Raw genomic sequence first — 17,683 nt, forward strand, 5'->3', positions numbered from 1 at the left:
AGAGGGCCTGTGCTTATAACATTGGGCACAAAGCACAAAAACAAACCTGGGTAGGATGCCAGTGCATAGCAGGTCTACAGACATATGCTGACCTAACATACAAGTCTTTGGAATATGAGTTACATGACCAATGTCCGTGTAAACACTAGGAAATTACAGTATGTATGCTCTTCACGGACAACAAGTGGATTCAAATCCAGGATGCTGGACCTGTGAGGAAGCAGCACTAAGCACAGCACTGCTGTACTGACCATTCTTACAGATTGTGAACAACATGGGTATGTTGTAGCACTCCAAAACCCAAACAAAAATGCACAGATACAAGTTTAGGGTTCACATAAGTGATATATTAATCAAAATACCTTTCCAGGTCATTCAAATGATGCACATGCCTGGCACAATTCTTCCTTTCTTTCTGCTCCTTTCTTTATCCATCCACCTCCCTCCAGTGAGTGTTGCCTTCCCTCCTCCCAGCTCTGACCAACTGGAGGAGGCCAGACGGTTTCCTTTTATGGTGGACCTGGGAATACTTCCGGTGCCAGGGCTTAGCCCGACAGAAGCATTTCTGGGTCTGGCAGAAATCCCAAAATGTAGGGATTGTGAATCCCTTCAGCACCCTCTGAACCCCACAAGGCTGTTACATAGAACTGCTGTTCCCAACATGCCCTGTGGGTATCCATAAAGGTACTGTCACCCAGGGGTGCTGCCACCTAGCGTCTTGGGGTAAAATATAATGGAACTTGGCTATCTTCCCCTGCCCTTCCATTATTCTGGCCAGCTGGGTAAGGGTCCTTATACACTCCCTGCCAGGATGCCAGTCCCTGGATGCCATCTTTTACAACATGTATACTGTTTATTACTTAACTTCCTACATTATAATGAAAGATTCAAGCTGAAGCTCAGCCTGCACAATATATGCACCTTCATCTTTATGATGCTTTCTGAAAAGGGTGTAATGAAAATCAACAGGATTGTTTTTTTTTTTCACTTAAGTTGGAAACCAAAACACAACCCTAGAAAAATAACCCTTGCTGAAACATTAACAGCCTTTTAGTCTAGAACTTAAAAGCATTAATTCTTCAAGATAAATATCTACACAAGAAAACTCAACATTGAATCGGTGACTGTTCGAAACCATTGTTACTTTTAACCATTATTGTAATTTTTTGTGATAAAATGAATTCACCAAAGCTTGCCTGTTGGATTTGAACACTGTGCACTGACAACAGAAGAGGTAACTAAGAAATAAAGGTTAACTGTAATCTGTTTGCCATCTGTAACAAATGAAGAAGAAACGACAGAAACCCCTACCTTTAGTGAGCTAGAATTTTATAACAAATGCCCTTTATTATTTAATATTATCCAGTCATTAAGAGCATTGTCCATATCACCAGATGCTAGAATTGGACACAAAAGCCCAGTAAATAGCTTATTATGTTCCCGGCGAGTAGAGAGTCATCCCTATAATAAGTCCTTCCTCCTTCTGCTCCCTGACTTCTCTCTCCTTTTTCTAATTAAAAACTCAGTCACTTCTATTACATGTACCAATTAGGAATAATCAATGCAAAGTTAAGATTATTTTTAGCACATCAGCCAGATGCCACTAGCGCTCCAATTATAGTAACAGCTGTGATATTTTTAAATGAGGCATGATCACAACAATGGGGCTCTGAATCATCTTACACTGTGATATTATGTCCTGAAATTATAGCCCAGAGGTTTACGCATCACATTTCGTTCACTTGAGTGCCTATCGATTTGGTTTAAGGTTGGCTTTTCGATATATTAATTATGATTATTGTGAAACCTCTTCCTCTGTGTGAATCCTGCCATAAGATTTATAACCAAGGCAAATGGTCCTCTAGTAGACTTGTTTGAATTTTATGGGACTATTGTTAGTCCCATCACTTGTAAGGCTTCACCTCTTCCTAGACAATGTTTATCTTGCAGCAACAAACTCCTAAAACCTGCACTGCAAAAACTGCATATGGAAAAACTAGATTGAAAAAAAAAACTTTAAATGGGAGTTGTTTTGCTTTTATTCAGCAAAAAAAAAAAATCTGCTAAAGGGATATGCACAATTTACTTGACAAGATTTCTTAATGTAAGCTAAATAATCGTAAATACCCATTTTTAGATAAGTCAATAATTCTTGTAATGAGGAAAATAAGATTTCATATCCTTATTTAAATACTTTTCACTTGCTTAGATTTCATTTTTTGCAGTATGAATCTGTGGTCTAACCGCCTGCTGGCCTGTTGTTGTCCGTTGTGCATTGTCCGTGATCTACCACAGACTGTTACAAATTCCCCTGTCTTAAAGTGAATAGTAGGAATAAAAAAGGCAGAAAGAAAACATTCTGGTTTATAAATAGCACTGCAGTACTGTTAGTAATGGGTTTATAGATCTGTGCGAAAATACCTGCTCATGAGGGAATTGTAAATATTGGATTATAGCGGCTTTCAACTGCAGTGAATGGAAGAATAAAGATTGCTCAGTCAGAAATGGCCAGTATGCATTAGAGATGAAAATGGAAGCCTCCTCTGTGGGTTGCCCTATTTCGATAAATGTACACTATGCAAGACGAAGTTTCTTCTACAATCACTCCCTCCCTCATTCCCACATTCTGTCACAGGAAAGGGATTATTGCTTGGCCGTGTGCAGAAAATGGGGGCCTACTAATCCTCACAGCTAGGCAGAGATAACAGGATGAAGTAGTCATCTGAGCACTAAAATATAAAGCCATGCCAGCATACAAGGGAAATTTACAATGGACCTCTTCCAGGATCACATTTCTGAGTTTTCATTGACAAAAAGGTATGGCCATTTACATCTAAGGGAACATTTTACTTGTATTCTTCAAAAAAAAAAAGCCACGGGATCATCCAGAAAGACCTCCAGAATTTCACAACAATAAAACTTAGTGACGTTGACAGTGGAGTTAGAGTGGGAGTTCAGGGAGAGCTGAAGGCACCTGGAGCTGTTGCAGACTGGCCCACAAAGTCAAAAGAGGAGTATCGCAATGGATGATTCTAACTAAAAATGGAATTTGGAGTGGTTCAAGTCAATTTTTCAGTCCTGAGGACTATCAAAGAGATAGGAGGAAATGTTAGTTACTAAGTGTGTGAACCACATTTTCTTCATAGTTAAACAGATTCACATTTTTTAGGCAGGCCCTGGGTGGGTTTTCTACACCTGAAGACAATGCTTACGAATTCTAGCCCTTCGGAGTGCATCAGCACTTGCCATTGGGAATTTGTACTGTTTTTTTTTTTTCTTGAAACATACAATACTCAATGCTCCTTGAATAAATAACAGAAAAATGTCTTTAGTGTTATACAATACAATACAATACAATACAGTTTATTTTTGTATAGCCCAAAATCACACAGAAAGTGCCACAATGGGCTTTAACAGGCCCTGCCTCTTGACAACCCCCCAGCCTTGACTCTCTAAGAAGACAAGGAAAAACTCCCCAGAAAAACCTAGTAGGGAAAAATGGAAGAAACCTTGGGAAAGGCAGTTCAAAGAGAGACCTCTTTCCAGGTAGATTGGGCGTGCAGTGGGTGTCAAAAGAAGGGGGTCAATACAATACAATACACAGAACAGAACAAATCCTCAATACAGTATAAAATAAAAAATTTTTTAGAAGTTAAAAAAAAAAAAATTTAGAAGTACGGAGCAGAATTTAACAGTAGATGACATCACATAATAAGCTCTGGATATTTTTAGAGTCCTGGAGACCTCATTCATCAAGCTGCCTCCCCCATTTGGCCATTCAACGGGTAAAACAGTGCTAGGCCAGCCAATCCAATGAAAGGACCCCTCTTTCCCACGATTCCTGTGATCCTCCATCAGGGATGACTTTACCTTAGGCAGGCAAAACAACTTGATAGGTGGGCCGTGGCACCAAGTGCCACATTTGAGTACCAAGAAGAGAAACAGAAGAGGTGAGGGTTAGTAACCAATTATAACTATCATGTTACTTATGTTTTAGTGCTAATGACTAACAACAGAGATGCAGTATGTACAGTTAATCAGCAGCTCTAGTCAGGATATGCTAAACTGAAGTAGTGAGTCTTCAGCCGGGATTTAAAAGCTGAGACTGAAGGGGCATCCCTTATAGTAGCAGGCAGACCATTCCACAGTTTAGGGGCCCTGTAACTAAAAGCTCGACCTCCCATTATTATTTTATTAATCCTTGGAACCATAAGCAGACCGGCATCTTGAGATCTTAATGTGCGCTCTGGTTTGTAAGTCATGATAACTTCAGACAAGTAAGCCGGACCTTGGCCATTTAATGCTTTATATGTTAAAAGGAGGATTTTGAAATCTGCCCTAAACTTAACCGGGAGCCAGTGTAAGGATTTAAGAACTGGAGTTATGTGTTTGTATTTTCTTGTTCTTGTAATAATTCTTGCAGCCACATTTTGGATTAACTGGAGGCTGTATAGAGAACAGTTTGAACATCCAGTGAAAACTGCATTGCAGTAGTCAATCCTACTAGAGATAAATGCATGAATTCATTTCTCAGAATCCTGTTTATTTAGACAGCGCCTTAATTTCCTAACATTTTTAAGTTGGAAGAAACATGTTTTGGACAACTTTGTAATATGCACTTTAAATGACATGCTAGAGTCAAAGATAACTCCTAGATTGCGGGATGATTCAGTAAAATTAATTGGGATTCCAACTGAGTTAAATGATGACAAAATATTGTTATGATCAGCGTCATTCCCTCCAACAATTAACATCTCTGTATTTATCTGTATTTAAAGACAAGTAGTTCTCATTCATCCACTCCTTTAATTTGCTAACACAACTAATTAAAGACAACATCGGAGAAACTTTATTTGATTTAAATGAAAGGTATAACTGGGTGTCATCTGCATACGAGTGAAAATTAACATTATGTTTCCTAATGATAGATCCCAGTGGAAGCATGTAAATTGAAAACAGTAAAGGTCCCAGTACTGAGCCCCGTGGGACACCATATTGAACTTCTGTGTATAATGATGGAGTACTGTCAGCACATTTCTGTACATATTGGAATTGATTTGATAAGTAAGAACTAAACCAAGCGAGCACAGTGCCTGTAAGCCCAACATCATTTTCTAGCCGGTGCAGTAAAATAGAATGGTCGATGGTGTCAAATGCTGCACTTAAGTCCAACAACATAATTACAGTGAAGTTTCCTTCATCAGAGGATATCAGAATGTCATTTACAACCCACGTTAGTGCCGTTTCTGTACTATGACCAATGCAAAAACAGACTGGAATTTCTCAAATAAATTGTAATGCGTAAGGTGTGTCTGAAGCTGACTGGCAACTACTTTTCTAGTATTTTAGAGAGAAACGGTAGATTTGAAATAGGCCTATAATTATTTAGTATGTGTGGGTCTAGGTCTGACTTTTTAAGTAATGGTTTAATGACTGACACTTTTAGTGTATCAGGTACTGTGCCATGCAATAATGAACTACTGATAATGTTTAGAATAGGCGCTGCAAGAACATCCATTGCACTTTTTACTAGTCTTGTTGGCACAGGATCTAGGGAACAAGTAGTGGGCTTCATTTTAGAAATTAAAGTTAAGACTTCCTGCTCAGTTACAGGATTAAAATTACTAAAGTGCTGAATACAATGTGAGACAGGGTCAGCTAAGCTAGTATTTGGTTTGTACTGTGATGCAAAGATCTGGGATCTTATATTATTAATTTTCTCATTGAAGAAGTTCATAAAGTCTGTACTGCTAATATCTGTTGGTATTTTGCACTGTTGATCTGAATTTCCATTTGTTAATTTAGATAGATAGATAGATAGATAGATAGATAGATAGATAGATAGATAGATAGATAGATAGATAGATAGATAGATAGATAGATAGATAGATAGATAGATAGATAGATAGATAGATAGATACTTTATTAATCTCAAGGGGAAATTCACAATTCACAATGATGTGGAAGGAGAAGGAGGCAACAAAGTTCTTGACGGTTTTTAAAGGCACTGATGCTGACTTAAAGTAAAATGGACATTTAATGAAAAATGGAAAAGCAATTAAAATTTTGACTGGCTCTAGTCAAATAGCAAATTTGTTAGTGACAGATGTCACAGTCTTGACTAGGGTTACCATACGCCTGGTTTCCCCGCAAATGTCCTCTTTTTGGGCACCTACCCAGGCATATTTTACAAAACTGTCAGTTTCTCCGGGTCTTTCACACTGTGGCCCATCTATTTTTCAATTCACATTTTATTTTTATCTACTTTATAATTCTTAACAGACATTGGATGAACCTGCAATGGTGATGCCATAGGGGTAGTTTTCAAACAGTGCACCTCTCATATTATGGAAGTACTGTAGTTACAAATGTCCACCCCACTTTGACATGTGTGATGGATGGCCGGCAGCTCAACCTGGCTGGGATGCCCAGAGAAGGAAAAGATGGGGGAAGGAAGCAACTTTTGGCCACTGCATCCCCCAAGACGTTAGATGGCAGCTCCCCTGGAGTATAGCAGTGCCCCAGATTCCCGCAAGGAATCCTGGGACTTGGAATTTGGTTTCACAACCCTTTTGGGTGCCGTGGGTTTCGCCAGGGGGAGCTGCCATCTAGTGTCTTGGGGGAGGCAGTGGCCATAAGTTGCTGCCTTCCCCCACCTTTTCCTTCTCACATATGGACAAAACTCCAAACGGCAACCTTTGGTGTTTTTATTTTTGTCTTTTCGTTTTTGGCTCGGGAAATATTGTAATCCTAATCTTGACAGAGTTAACATTATAATACACTAGAAGAGAAATGTAAAAAAAATTAAATTTACTATAGCCCAAAATAACTTTGATCGTACATGCCTGGCAGCCAAAGTATAATTTTCAGTGTATTTAGCTCTGACTTATAGTCTGTTTAATAAAACACTAAGGTCCATGTGTCCAGTCCCTCCGGGCAATCTGATTGGTCAGCTTGGCTTTGGTGTGTTTTGTCAATTTGGGTTTAGTGATACAACGAAAAAGGAAGTGCGAGTGTGAGACACATGAGGAGGAGTAAAGGAGCATGCTGAGAGAGTTGCCTTCAAAGACATAAAGTATAAAGTCAGACAACAGGTACAAAAAGGCACCTCGAAAATAACGGCAGATTCTGAGAAGCCGGCTTTATGTGAATGTGCTTGAGAAAAGGAGTGCCAGTGAAGGGATGTTCAGACACATGCAGATATAGAGGAGAGGTGCTGAAAGTACATATAGGGCAAGAGATAAGAAATATTTTTAAATGATTCCATTACCTGACATCAACAGGTGCCATCGCTAATAGACAAAAAACATTATCCTCTGGATGAAATATTCATACCTGTGACTTGCTCGGTTCAGGGTTATTTGCAGCGTCAGGCTATATTGGCAGCAGTGGATGCATGATTGGAAGCCACCCTGAGGGAGGCCCCAGTCTGTTTCAGGGCACTCTCTCTCTCACACACACACACTATTTGAAGTTGGCAGTACAAGTGGCATTCATGTTAGATCACAAAGTTTGAAAGGTAAACTATAGTACTCAGAGTAGAACCCATGAAGATTCCTGGCCTGACATTAGAACACTGGGATCAGTACTTCATACTGCCAAAGTTAAAATTTTAAATTAAAGTAAAAGGTCAGTAAAAAAATTGCAATAAAAATTTCCTACAACTGTAGTTTAAAAAGACTGAGTTTCAGTAGTTGTGTTTCTATGAACTGTAAGAACGGAATTGTACTCCTCTGTACTTCAGATCTAAATTATGAATCACACATTTTACGTAATGTAATCTGAACAAAGAAAGCTAATTAAGAAAAGTGGTATTACTATGTGCAATACTTTTCTCTAGCACTGTGTCTGAAATTCTAAACTCAAATGAAACATTTCAATCTAATATACTGTATATACGCACTATAATATTTTTTAAAAAATTTTTTCTAGTACAATCCCATTCGATTTGTATTGTTTGCCTAAATTTCTCTTTTTTCTCTATATTTGCACCTTCTTTTGTTGTTGAATGTAGCATGAGTTTGTTTTACATAACTCTTTCATATTTTTACATTCTTAAACAGCACACACAAAGCAGGACAAGGCCAGTCCATCTCAAAGCCCATTCATGCACACACCCACTCTCACAGTCACACTGAGCCCATTTCAAGCCCTCAGTTAACCTAACACATCTACACATCTTTGGGAATGTCAGAGGAACACTGAAAGCTGGGATTTCAACCTAGGATGCTGAATGCATGAGGCAGCAGAGCTAACCACTGAGCCACCAATGTTATTTTTTCCACTTAAATAAAATTATTCCAGAATTTACTTTTTTTTGTAAATGATTGAATTACATTGTACCAATTATGTCCACTGTACCAGTGCAGCTAGTCTACTATGGTTATGCTTACTTTATAGAATCACAAAAATCAACAGTTTTGGTGTGAACAGGCCATTCAGCCTAACACAGCCTATAAATCATGTGTTTCTAAAAATTGAAAGGTAAACCTGATGTCTATCCTACTAGTCCACTTTATAATTTTAAACACTACTATTATGTATTTTCTTTGTCTCCATTTGCTTAAACTGAAATGATTCAACATCTTCCATCTTTCTTCACAGCACACCCTGCAGTTCTACAGTATAGTTGCTCTTCTATGGATCTTTTTAGTACATATGTATCTGTACTGTAATATGTAGGTAGAAGTTGCAGAAAATATTCCAAAAAAGCACCAAAAGTCTATTTTATGGCATAAAGCAGAGTTTCTTAAATGTTTCGGGACCACAGAGACCTGTGCAAAAACATCTGGAAAACCCCTATGAAAATTTATGAAAAAAAGGAAATTACAAAATAACCAGTGGCGTGAGAAATATTTTAATCAAGAAAATATCTATAAATATATCCATATATAGTATATATTTATGCAAAAAAGATGTAATAATAAAATCTGCTTCATGTTTCATGCATGATAAATGTCAATGAGAAGGATGTTCTGCCATTGAATGACACAAATCATCAATATTTGGTTTAATGTTTGTTACATATAGCCTTAACATAGCTGTCATATTTAGCTTATTTTGAGCTTTTGTTTCCATTTCAGTGACAATCGGAAATCTACTTTCACATAAGCATGTCAAAGCAAACTAGAATAAGATCCTTATTTTTTTAATCTAAAATTGATCAAAAAGTAAACTAGTCTTCAACTTTTTTAATATTATATAACGTTGGAGGAAAGATCAGTTAACATAGCTTCTTCATTTATACATCATTCTTTACTTTTTTGTTGAAATGAAATGGACCCAGAACCCAAAAAAATGTTCTTTGATGCTTAGGTAAATGGTCTCCAAATTTAACTAGCGATATTTTGTAATTGACTGATCACACTGAGTTTAAGTTGGTTAAAATTGTAACCTTTATTTCATTTTTATGCCTCATTCATTTGGTCAGTTACGTTTTGAAGTTATCAAAGAAATTATTTTCATCTTCTGAAAGTTTAATGTTCATCTTTGGGTCATTTATTTTAATATAACTGTTGATTATTTTTTTGATCAGTTAAATGTTTTCAAAAGCCAAAGTAGGTCAGCAGAGTATTATAACTTGTTGTCCAAGCTGTATCATTGAACTGTGCACAGTCACAGTTGATGTTTGATAAAAGAATCAAAAATTCTTTTTAAAAATTTGACCTCACAAAGACTACCAAACAAGACGTATGTAATAATTAAAAAAAGAAATCTATCTTGAGTTGTTTGCTTGTATTGGTACAAAATAAAAAAAGAATAACAACAGTAATATCAATATGTTCAGTTTAAATAATGCACACGACTAGATGCACGGTCATGAATGCAACACGGCATGCCTCAAACAACAGAGACGTTTATTGATGACAAACAGCAGAACCTCACTATTATATCAGCCTCTTTAATCACTTTTGTACAGTGTCTGCTACAAATTCTAATTATTTTTCTTAAGTTGTACATTTAAGTTTTTATATGTATTTTACTTCATATGCGCAAATTGTAATGTATCTAAATTAAAGTTCATCTGTTGCATATCTTCTCAAATCTAAATTCTATCCATGTTCAGGCCCATCTGCAGTAGTTCTGCTGACTCCAAAATATGCACCATTCCTCCTATATGTAGTGTCATGGAAACTCCACCAGTCAGATAATTATACTTTTATCTAAATCATTTATATCAAATACAAACAGCAGCCCCAACAGTGGTGACACTAGTTTTAACATCATTCAATTCAGAATAAGGTTCCTTGCTTTCTATATTTAAGCCAAGTGTACTATATATGCACCTGCACCTTGAATTCCTTCCTTCTTGTGATTTGTCCACTATGCATCTCTTGGATTACATCTGCAGAAGCATTTTGATAATGAAAATGAATAACATGGTAGTATAGTTATACTTTATTTTGAAATGTTTTGCCTATGAGACATCATGTTGTTCATTGAGTTGTGGATATGGTTGTGTGTCTATTAGTGATGTAGGTATACAGTGTACTGTAAGGTATAGAGGTACTGTATAAGATAAAGATGAACCTCCTTTCGTGAACTATGCTGTGCAGCTGTCTTTTTGACTGTTGGTATTATAATAGTATTATTGTCTTTTTATAATGTTATGATACCCAGAACATCAAGTATATGGTCATTTTTTGATTCCACATAAACATCTAGCCTATTAATCAATAAAAACTCTCCCCAGTCTAAATTAATTTTGTCTAATCACTAACACGCCTGTCTTTGTTGATTTGTCTTTTACAGTTGCTTCTATACACAATACACATTAAGCTAACTAGTTTATTGGTAATAGAATTGGCTCATTAACTTTTATTTATGTATAATAGGATAATGTTTGATAATTTCTAGCATTTTGAAATTCTCTAAGTATACAATAATATGCAAAAATACATCCTAGGAGAATAGATATCTAGGAAAAGCTTGGATTGCTGCATGATTGTTGATGAGACCATTAGAGGGGCACTTACGCTGTGGTCTTTGTGTGGATCCCAAGGCCATAGCACAATGACGAGGATTCTGTATTGTAGAAATTGGCGCTATCCTTCAGATGAGTCTTAAAACTGAAGTCCTTACTCTCTGTGGTCATAAAAGATCCTTGGGCATCTTTCAAACATCAGAGTTTCCTGATGTCCTGGGTAAAAATACCACAACAGCCTGGTCATTCTGTCCCCTAATTCCATTTGGCAAACTATCTCTCTCACCCTTTTACCATCTAATAGCTAAAGTGTGGAGTGCGTACTGGTGCAAATACGGCTGCTGTCACATCATTCGGGTGGATGCTAGCCTTGAGTAGACTACAAAAGTGCTATATAAATGTAATTAATTATTATTATTATTATTATTATTATTATTATTGTAGTCATTGACGTCCTTGAGGACTCTGTGTGTAAACGGTGATTTATTTGACTCCACCCTTTTTAATCCTAGGTGTTTTCAGAGAGAAAAATACTGGAAGTGATTTAGCACTTCATTACCATTCCCTGTAGCCACTTGAGGGTTTCCAACTTCTCCACAGGTGAAGACTTCAGAAAAATAGGAACCGAGGGCATTTGCCATTTCCTTTTCTGTTTATTTTACTTCCCCTTTAATATACTTCAGCTTCACTTTGACTGTTTTCTTACTGCTAAAACACAAAAAGAATGTTCTGGGATTCACTTTTGCATTTTCAGCACTGATCTTCTGTAATCATACTTTTGTACTTCTAATTTCTTTTTTAACCATTGCAGTTAGAGATTTTGGGCCTTATGACTTGTGCTGCAGTGATTTGCATGTTATACAGCAGGTTTTTGTTCTGCAATTTTTTCTTAATTCGTTACACTGTATATATCCACAGAGTAGTTTTTTAAACATTTGCTTTTATTACAGAATTTTAGAATTCGTCCTGCATTATGCTATGATTCTTAGGAAAGTGGAATTGGACATATGAGGTATTCAGAAAAAAAATACTAGAACTCTTTTTTATTTTTTTTTGATAATTTGTGTGTATAATCTGAAGAATAGTAATGTATAGAGGTCATCATTGACAGGAAAGGAACATTGTACAGTGTCAGCACACACAAAGTTCTTTACTTCTTTCTGCAGTACTAGGGTGTTGTACCGTGTTAGCCATTATGAATGTAGAGAAAAGTTAAGCAAAATGGCACCTTTTATTGGCTAACTAAAAAGATTACAATATGCAAGCTATCGAGTCCACTCATGCCCCTTGATTACATCTTGCCTGAAGAAGGGGTCTGAGTTTCTTTCGAAAGCTTGCATATTGTAATCTTTTTAGCTAGCCAATAAAAGGTGTCATTTTGCTTGACTTTTCTTTACTTCTTTCTTAAATTTATTATGCATAAAGAAGTTTGTTATTTAATCATGATTGGCTGTTGAATTTTATTGATTTTTTAAACTGTATGATAACATCCTGAAACCCACCTAATCTAATTCAATGTCATGGGAGTTCAGGGCCTGTCCCTACTGTTTTCTACAAGGCAGGAAAAATTCATTAGCCCCCTGTGCGGCCTACTCACACACAGAAGCACACTCGCACTGAAACAGGCAAATCTAAACATCACTTAAGGTATCCAAAGGGAAAGAAATATAGAGAAGGTGAAACTATGCAAAGTTCACACAGATGACTGGGTATGTGTTTTGAATGCAGAACAATGGATCCATGAGATGGCAATGCCACGCAGTCAGCCAGCTTTATGATATTGAGAGAAAACTGCGTGTTTAATATGCTCTAATTCGATTTGAATATGTGGACATTTCTTATTGCACATTACTAATACTAATTTGCTTTGTGCTTTTTTTTTTTGATTTTTGAAATAATTTTACAACCCTTTAGCTTTTTATATACTGAATGCTTGCTGCACAGGTTAATTTTGGGTATGAGTGCTTTAAAGCATATTAGTCAAAACCTGCCAGAAATCCAGCATGATTATTTAACCAGATTAACAATACATGTTGCCTGTTTTGGAAGATTAAAAATGTATTAAACATTTACACTATATAATACAAGGACTGATTGATTGGTACGCTCCAGCATTGTACTTTTTGTGTTTTATTTTTTGCAGCCTCTTTGTAGTTATGTTTAACCCCAGAAAAACAAGAAAAAATGTTAATATGTGTATCAGAAACATGTAAATACCAAAAATGTCAAAATAAATATGGAGGGAAGAGTAAGTGCCTTGAGCATGGGAAAGGCGCTATATAAATAAAATGTATTATTATTATTATTATTACGTCTAAGGTCCAGTGCTGTACTGATGCAGATTTAACGCACATCCTTTGTATGAGATGTTTTGAAACAGTTACCAATGCACAACCTGATGTTGTAATTAGGACAGTAGAAGTGTGTTTTTTCTGCACTTTTCTTATAGTATTTTCTATTGCTTGAGCAGGAGAGAGTAGAATGTCAGTGCTTGGTCTGAATGATCGATGCTGTTCCTTGTGTTACTGGAGGCTTTCACAGTCAATGGCTTAGTGGATTCACCTTTCTCCTGACATGAACATTGACAATTGGTGGATTGTGAACAGTGCTTAGGGGGCTAGTATCTTTCGTGGCCTTCCACTTTATTGCAATTGTTTTCCCTTTTTGCCACATAGATACTGCACCCTGTTGCAGCTTTACATGACTGAAGTCACAAGGCATATCATGGCAGTTTGGTCATACAGTGCCGTATGCATTAGTTGCACTATTCTTGTTAATATCTGATAACCAATTCACATTCTTATCACTATCGCTTGATTCACCTAATGGTAAAGTTTCTTTTTTTTCTAAACCTAGATTTGCAGGTTTTTGTTTACATGCTGTTGTGCTTTTTGGGTGAAGGCTCTGTGCCCCACTCATGATTTACCATAGAGAGTCAGGTTGCATAGAAAAAAATTGTGAATTTTTTGCAGTATGATGTTATTTCTTTCTGCTAGATGGCAGCCAAATACTGTCCCAAATGTCATTTGGGGCACTGTACATGTGAACAAGACAGGATAACCCACTCTGGGTTAACCTTTTTTACATATAATTCTGAGCTTGAAAGAAGTTCAGGGTTAACTCCAAGGTGTCTACTCTGTAGGATGTAAATATAGATGAAATTTGATTCAAAGAAATGTTGTAAAATGTTAACAGGATAGCATGGGTGTACAGTATTTTCTAAATGTTATTTCATAGTTCCAATTCCTCATTTTAATTTCAGATCCTGACACTGAGTGGAGATGTATTTTCACCTCAAGTCTACATGAGTGTTGTTTCACTACCCTGTGATCCTCCCTAATCTGAATTTAGGAATCAGCCGGCTGGATGTTGATGCACCCTCTGGATCAATTCCTTTTTTTCCTTTTGATGATACCAAAATAGCCTTTTGCACCTTAAAATGTATATGGAAAAAGTGGGTTCAAAAAATCAAAAAATTTGAAGTATATGGAATCAGCACTGGTAGAACCTCATTTTGATGCTGCCTGATAGCTAGCACTGCCAGATATATTTTTTCCACTTCTATTTTGTGTATTTAATTAATATTTTTTTAATTATTGTGACTTACTGAATAAATAAATAACAAAATGTAATATATTTAGATTAAATTAAAATGAACCAGAGTAATTTGGGAAAGAAAGTAGGAAACACTTTGCATGACAAAATACTTCAATATTATGTAAGTTTGTTACCTGCTTACTGCAGTCTTAATAAAGTAAATCTGATAGCATCATTCTTATGCATTGCTGTCCTATCGTCTTTTAGCAGGACCGACACAGCGGGAGCCAGGCTTTGTGTGTGAGGAACAGGTCATCCTTTGAACAGCAGCATCATCATCTTCTTCATTGTCTGGAAAAGACCACAGTGAGTCCAATTTTCCTTTGTCTCAGATAATTACTGCAGCCTTGATCTTTTTTCCTCAGCTTTTCCATTACTGTATTAACTATCCTTTAAGCAAAATAAAATAAAATTTAATCGGGTGGTGGTTATGGTATATGCAGATGTGTTTCCCTAAATTATATATGCTGCACTGGTGTTAGTTTCTGTAAAGATGACTAATAGTTTTGTGATGCTGAAGCTCTGATTTTCCACAGTGCCCTTCATAATGTTTAAGGCAAAGACACATTTTTCTTTGATTTACCCCACTGCTCCACAGTTTAAAATTACAAATTAAACAGTTCAGATGTAATTAAGGTACACATTGCATACATTTCAAAACCATGTAGAAATCACAACACATTTTCTACATGGTCCCCCATTTCAGGGCAACATAATGTTTGGGACAAAGCAATAGTGGATATCTCAAAGCAGTCGTATTTAGTACTTTGTTACATATCCCTTGCGCACAGTAATTGCATGAAGTCTGCAATTCATAAACATCATCAAGTGCTGAATATATTCTCTGTTGATGCTTATACATGCCTCTAATGCAGCCATTTTGAGCTCCTGCTTGTATTAATGGCTTGTCTCCTTAAGTTTTCTCTTCAGCATATGGAAGGCGTATTCAATTGGATTTAAATCAGGTGACTGGCATGGCCATTCATTTTTTAGCTATGAAAAACATACATGTGGAATGTAAACATACATGAAAGACATACCTGTGGAAGCATGGAAGTGTTTAGAAGAGATGACAGTGGAGTTTTTAGCCAGATTATTTAATGGAATCTTGGAAAGTGAGAGGATGCCTGAGGAGTGGAGAAGAAGTGTACTGGTGCCGATATTTAAGAATAAGGGGGTTGTGCAGGACTATAATAACTACAAGGGGATAAAATTGATGAGCCACAGCATGAAGTTATGGCAAAGAGTAGTGGAAGCTAGGTTAAGAAGTGAGGTGATGATTAGTGAGCAGCAGTATGGTTTCATGTCAAGAAAGAGCACCACAGATGTGTTGTTTTCTCTGAGGATGTTGATGGAGAAGTATAGAGAAGGCCAGAAGGAGTTGCATTGCGTCTTTGTGGACCTGGAAAAAGCATATGACAGCGTGCCTTGAGAGGAGCTGTGGTATTGTATGAAGAAGTCTGGAGTGGCAGAGAAGTACGTAAGAGTTGTACAGGATATGTATGAGGGAAGTGTGACAGTGGTGAGGTCTGTGGTAGGAGTGACGGATGCTTTCAAGGTGGAGGTGGGATTACATCAGGGATCGGCTCTGAGCCCTTTCTTATTTGCAATGGTGATGAACAGGTTGACAGACTAGATTAGACAGGAGTCCTCATGGACTATGATTTTTGCTGATGACATTATGATCTGTAGTGATAGTAGGGAGCAGGTTGAGGAGACCCTGGAGAGGCAGAGATATGCTCTAGAGAGGAGAGAAATGAAGGTCAGTAGGAACAAGACAGAATACATGTGTTTGAATGAGAGGGAGGTCAGTGGAATGGTGAGGATGCAAGGAGTAGAGTTGTCGAAGGTGGATGAGTTTAAATACTTGGGAGTGGGTCTCGTCCATCAAGGGAGATGGACGTCTGAAGCGGAGCTCCGTTAGCAGCGGCTTTATTTTTTCTCTATGGCCATGGCCATATTATCCCGAGGTATCCTGTATTTACCCAACCCGAGGAGTTTCTACTACAGTTTATAAACATGAGCAACAAGAAAGGGGGTCAGAAAGAAACAGAAAAGAAATCTAAAGCTACATCCAAGTCTAGACAGGCATTAAGTCCAAGTGCAAGGCACGGCCTTTCAGAGACTGACCTGGAACAGACAGGTGAAAGCACAGACTCCCCAGGACCCTGCTTCGCTGCATCGTCTCCAGTCGAGAGCGAAAATGGGAAGAAGATCACTTGAAATTGGAAATGGCCTTGCAGTCTGCGCTTTCAACTATTCGTCATGAGCCAGAAGCATCGGCTGTAAAGGGGATTGCCACTTCACCCGCGGAGCACGAAAGCTGAAAAGATCTGTCCGAATTGAAGGTAATGATCACAACAATGGCCATGGCCATAAATGAGCTCAAGAAAGACATTCAGAAATGTATAGAGAAAGAAAGCAAGAAGACAAACGAGAAGCTGCGGCTGGAGATGCAGAAGCTGCGGAAGGATAATAAAGACTTGGAAAAACGTATATATAATCGCTTTGATGCAGCCTTTAAAGGTATATTGGGAAAAATTGAGGAACAAATTCAGGAAGATGCATCCAAACTGACAGCACTTGCCGATTGGCTGGAAAACGTTAAGCAGACATTCATGACTCGAAACAGCTGAACATATGGCATCTACCGCTGATGGAAAAGCTACAGCTGTGAATTCCGAATGCAAAAAACTCAAAGACAGATTGCTGCTCTGGAAGATGGATGCAGAAGGAATAATATTAGAATCAAAGGTCTACCTGAGAATCATGAAAGTCCAAACCCAATGAAACTTGTAGCCAAACTATTCTCAAAAATAATTGGAGAGGACTTTAAATCAGATACTAAAATAGCGGCAGCTTATTGCATACGTGGATCAAATACCTCTAAACCTAGGACTCTACTTGTCCTATTCGAGAGATTACAATTTAAGATTAAAGTAATGGAACTTCTCAGACAGAAACAAGAGATTATTGTATATTTGAAAATAATCACATTCGTATTTTCCCTGATTTCTCCCCCTCAACAGCTGCTAAACGTGCTGCTTTTTACAACATTAAACAGCGGTTACGGAAAGCCGATATCAGATACAGCCTCTTTTATCCTGCCAAACTGAAAGTGGATATTCAAGACAAATATTACATCTTCACCACTATGGAGGA

The 17,683-nt window shown here is 37.3% G+C and overlaps 1 protein-coding gene across 3 annotated transcripts in view; it reads left to right on the forward strand.

The window, feature by feature from the left end:
* kcnd1 (potassium voltage-gated channel, Shal-related subfamily, member 1) overlaps positions 1-17,683 on the forward strand; it is a 291,138-nt gene that overhangs the window by 246,952 nt on the left and 26,503 nt on the right. For 2 of the 3 annotated variants that reach the window (XM_028792781.2, XM_028792783.2), the window contains one exon: positions 14,729-14,827. In XM_028792781.2, the coding sequence (XP_028648614.1) occupies positions 14,729-14,827 (99 nt within the window). The remainder of the gene's footprint in view (positions 1-14,728; positions 14,828-17,683) is intronic. The other variant, XM_028792782.2, reaches the window with a different exon arrangement.

The sequence above is a fragment of the Erpetoichthys calabaricus genome, chromosome 11, assembly GCF_900747795.2.
Source record: "Erpetoichthys calabaricus chromosome 11, fErpCal1.3, whole genome shotgun sequence".
Lineage (NCBI taxonomy): Eukaryota > Metazoa > Chordata > Cladistia > Polypteriformes > Polypteridae > Erpetoichthys > Erpetoichthys calabaricus.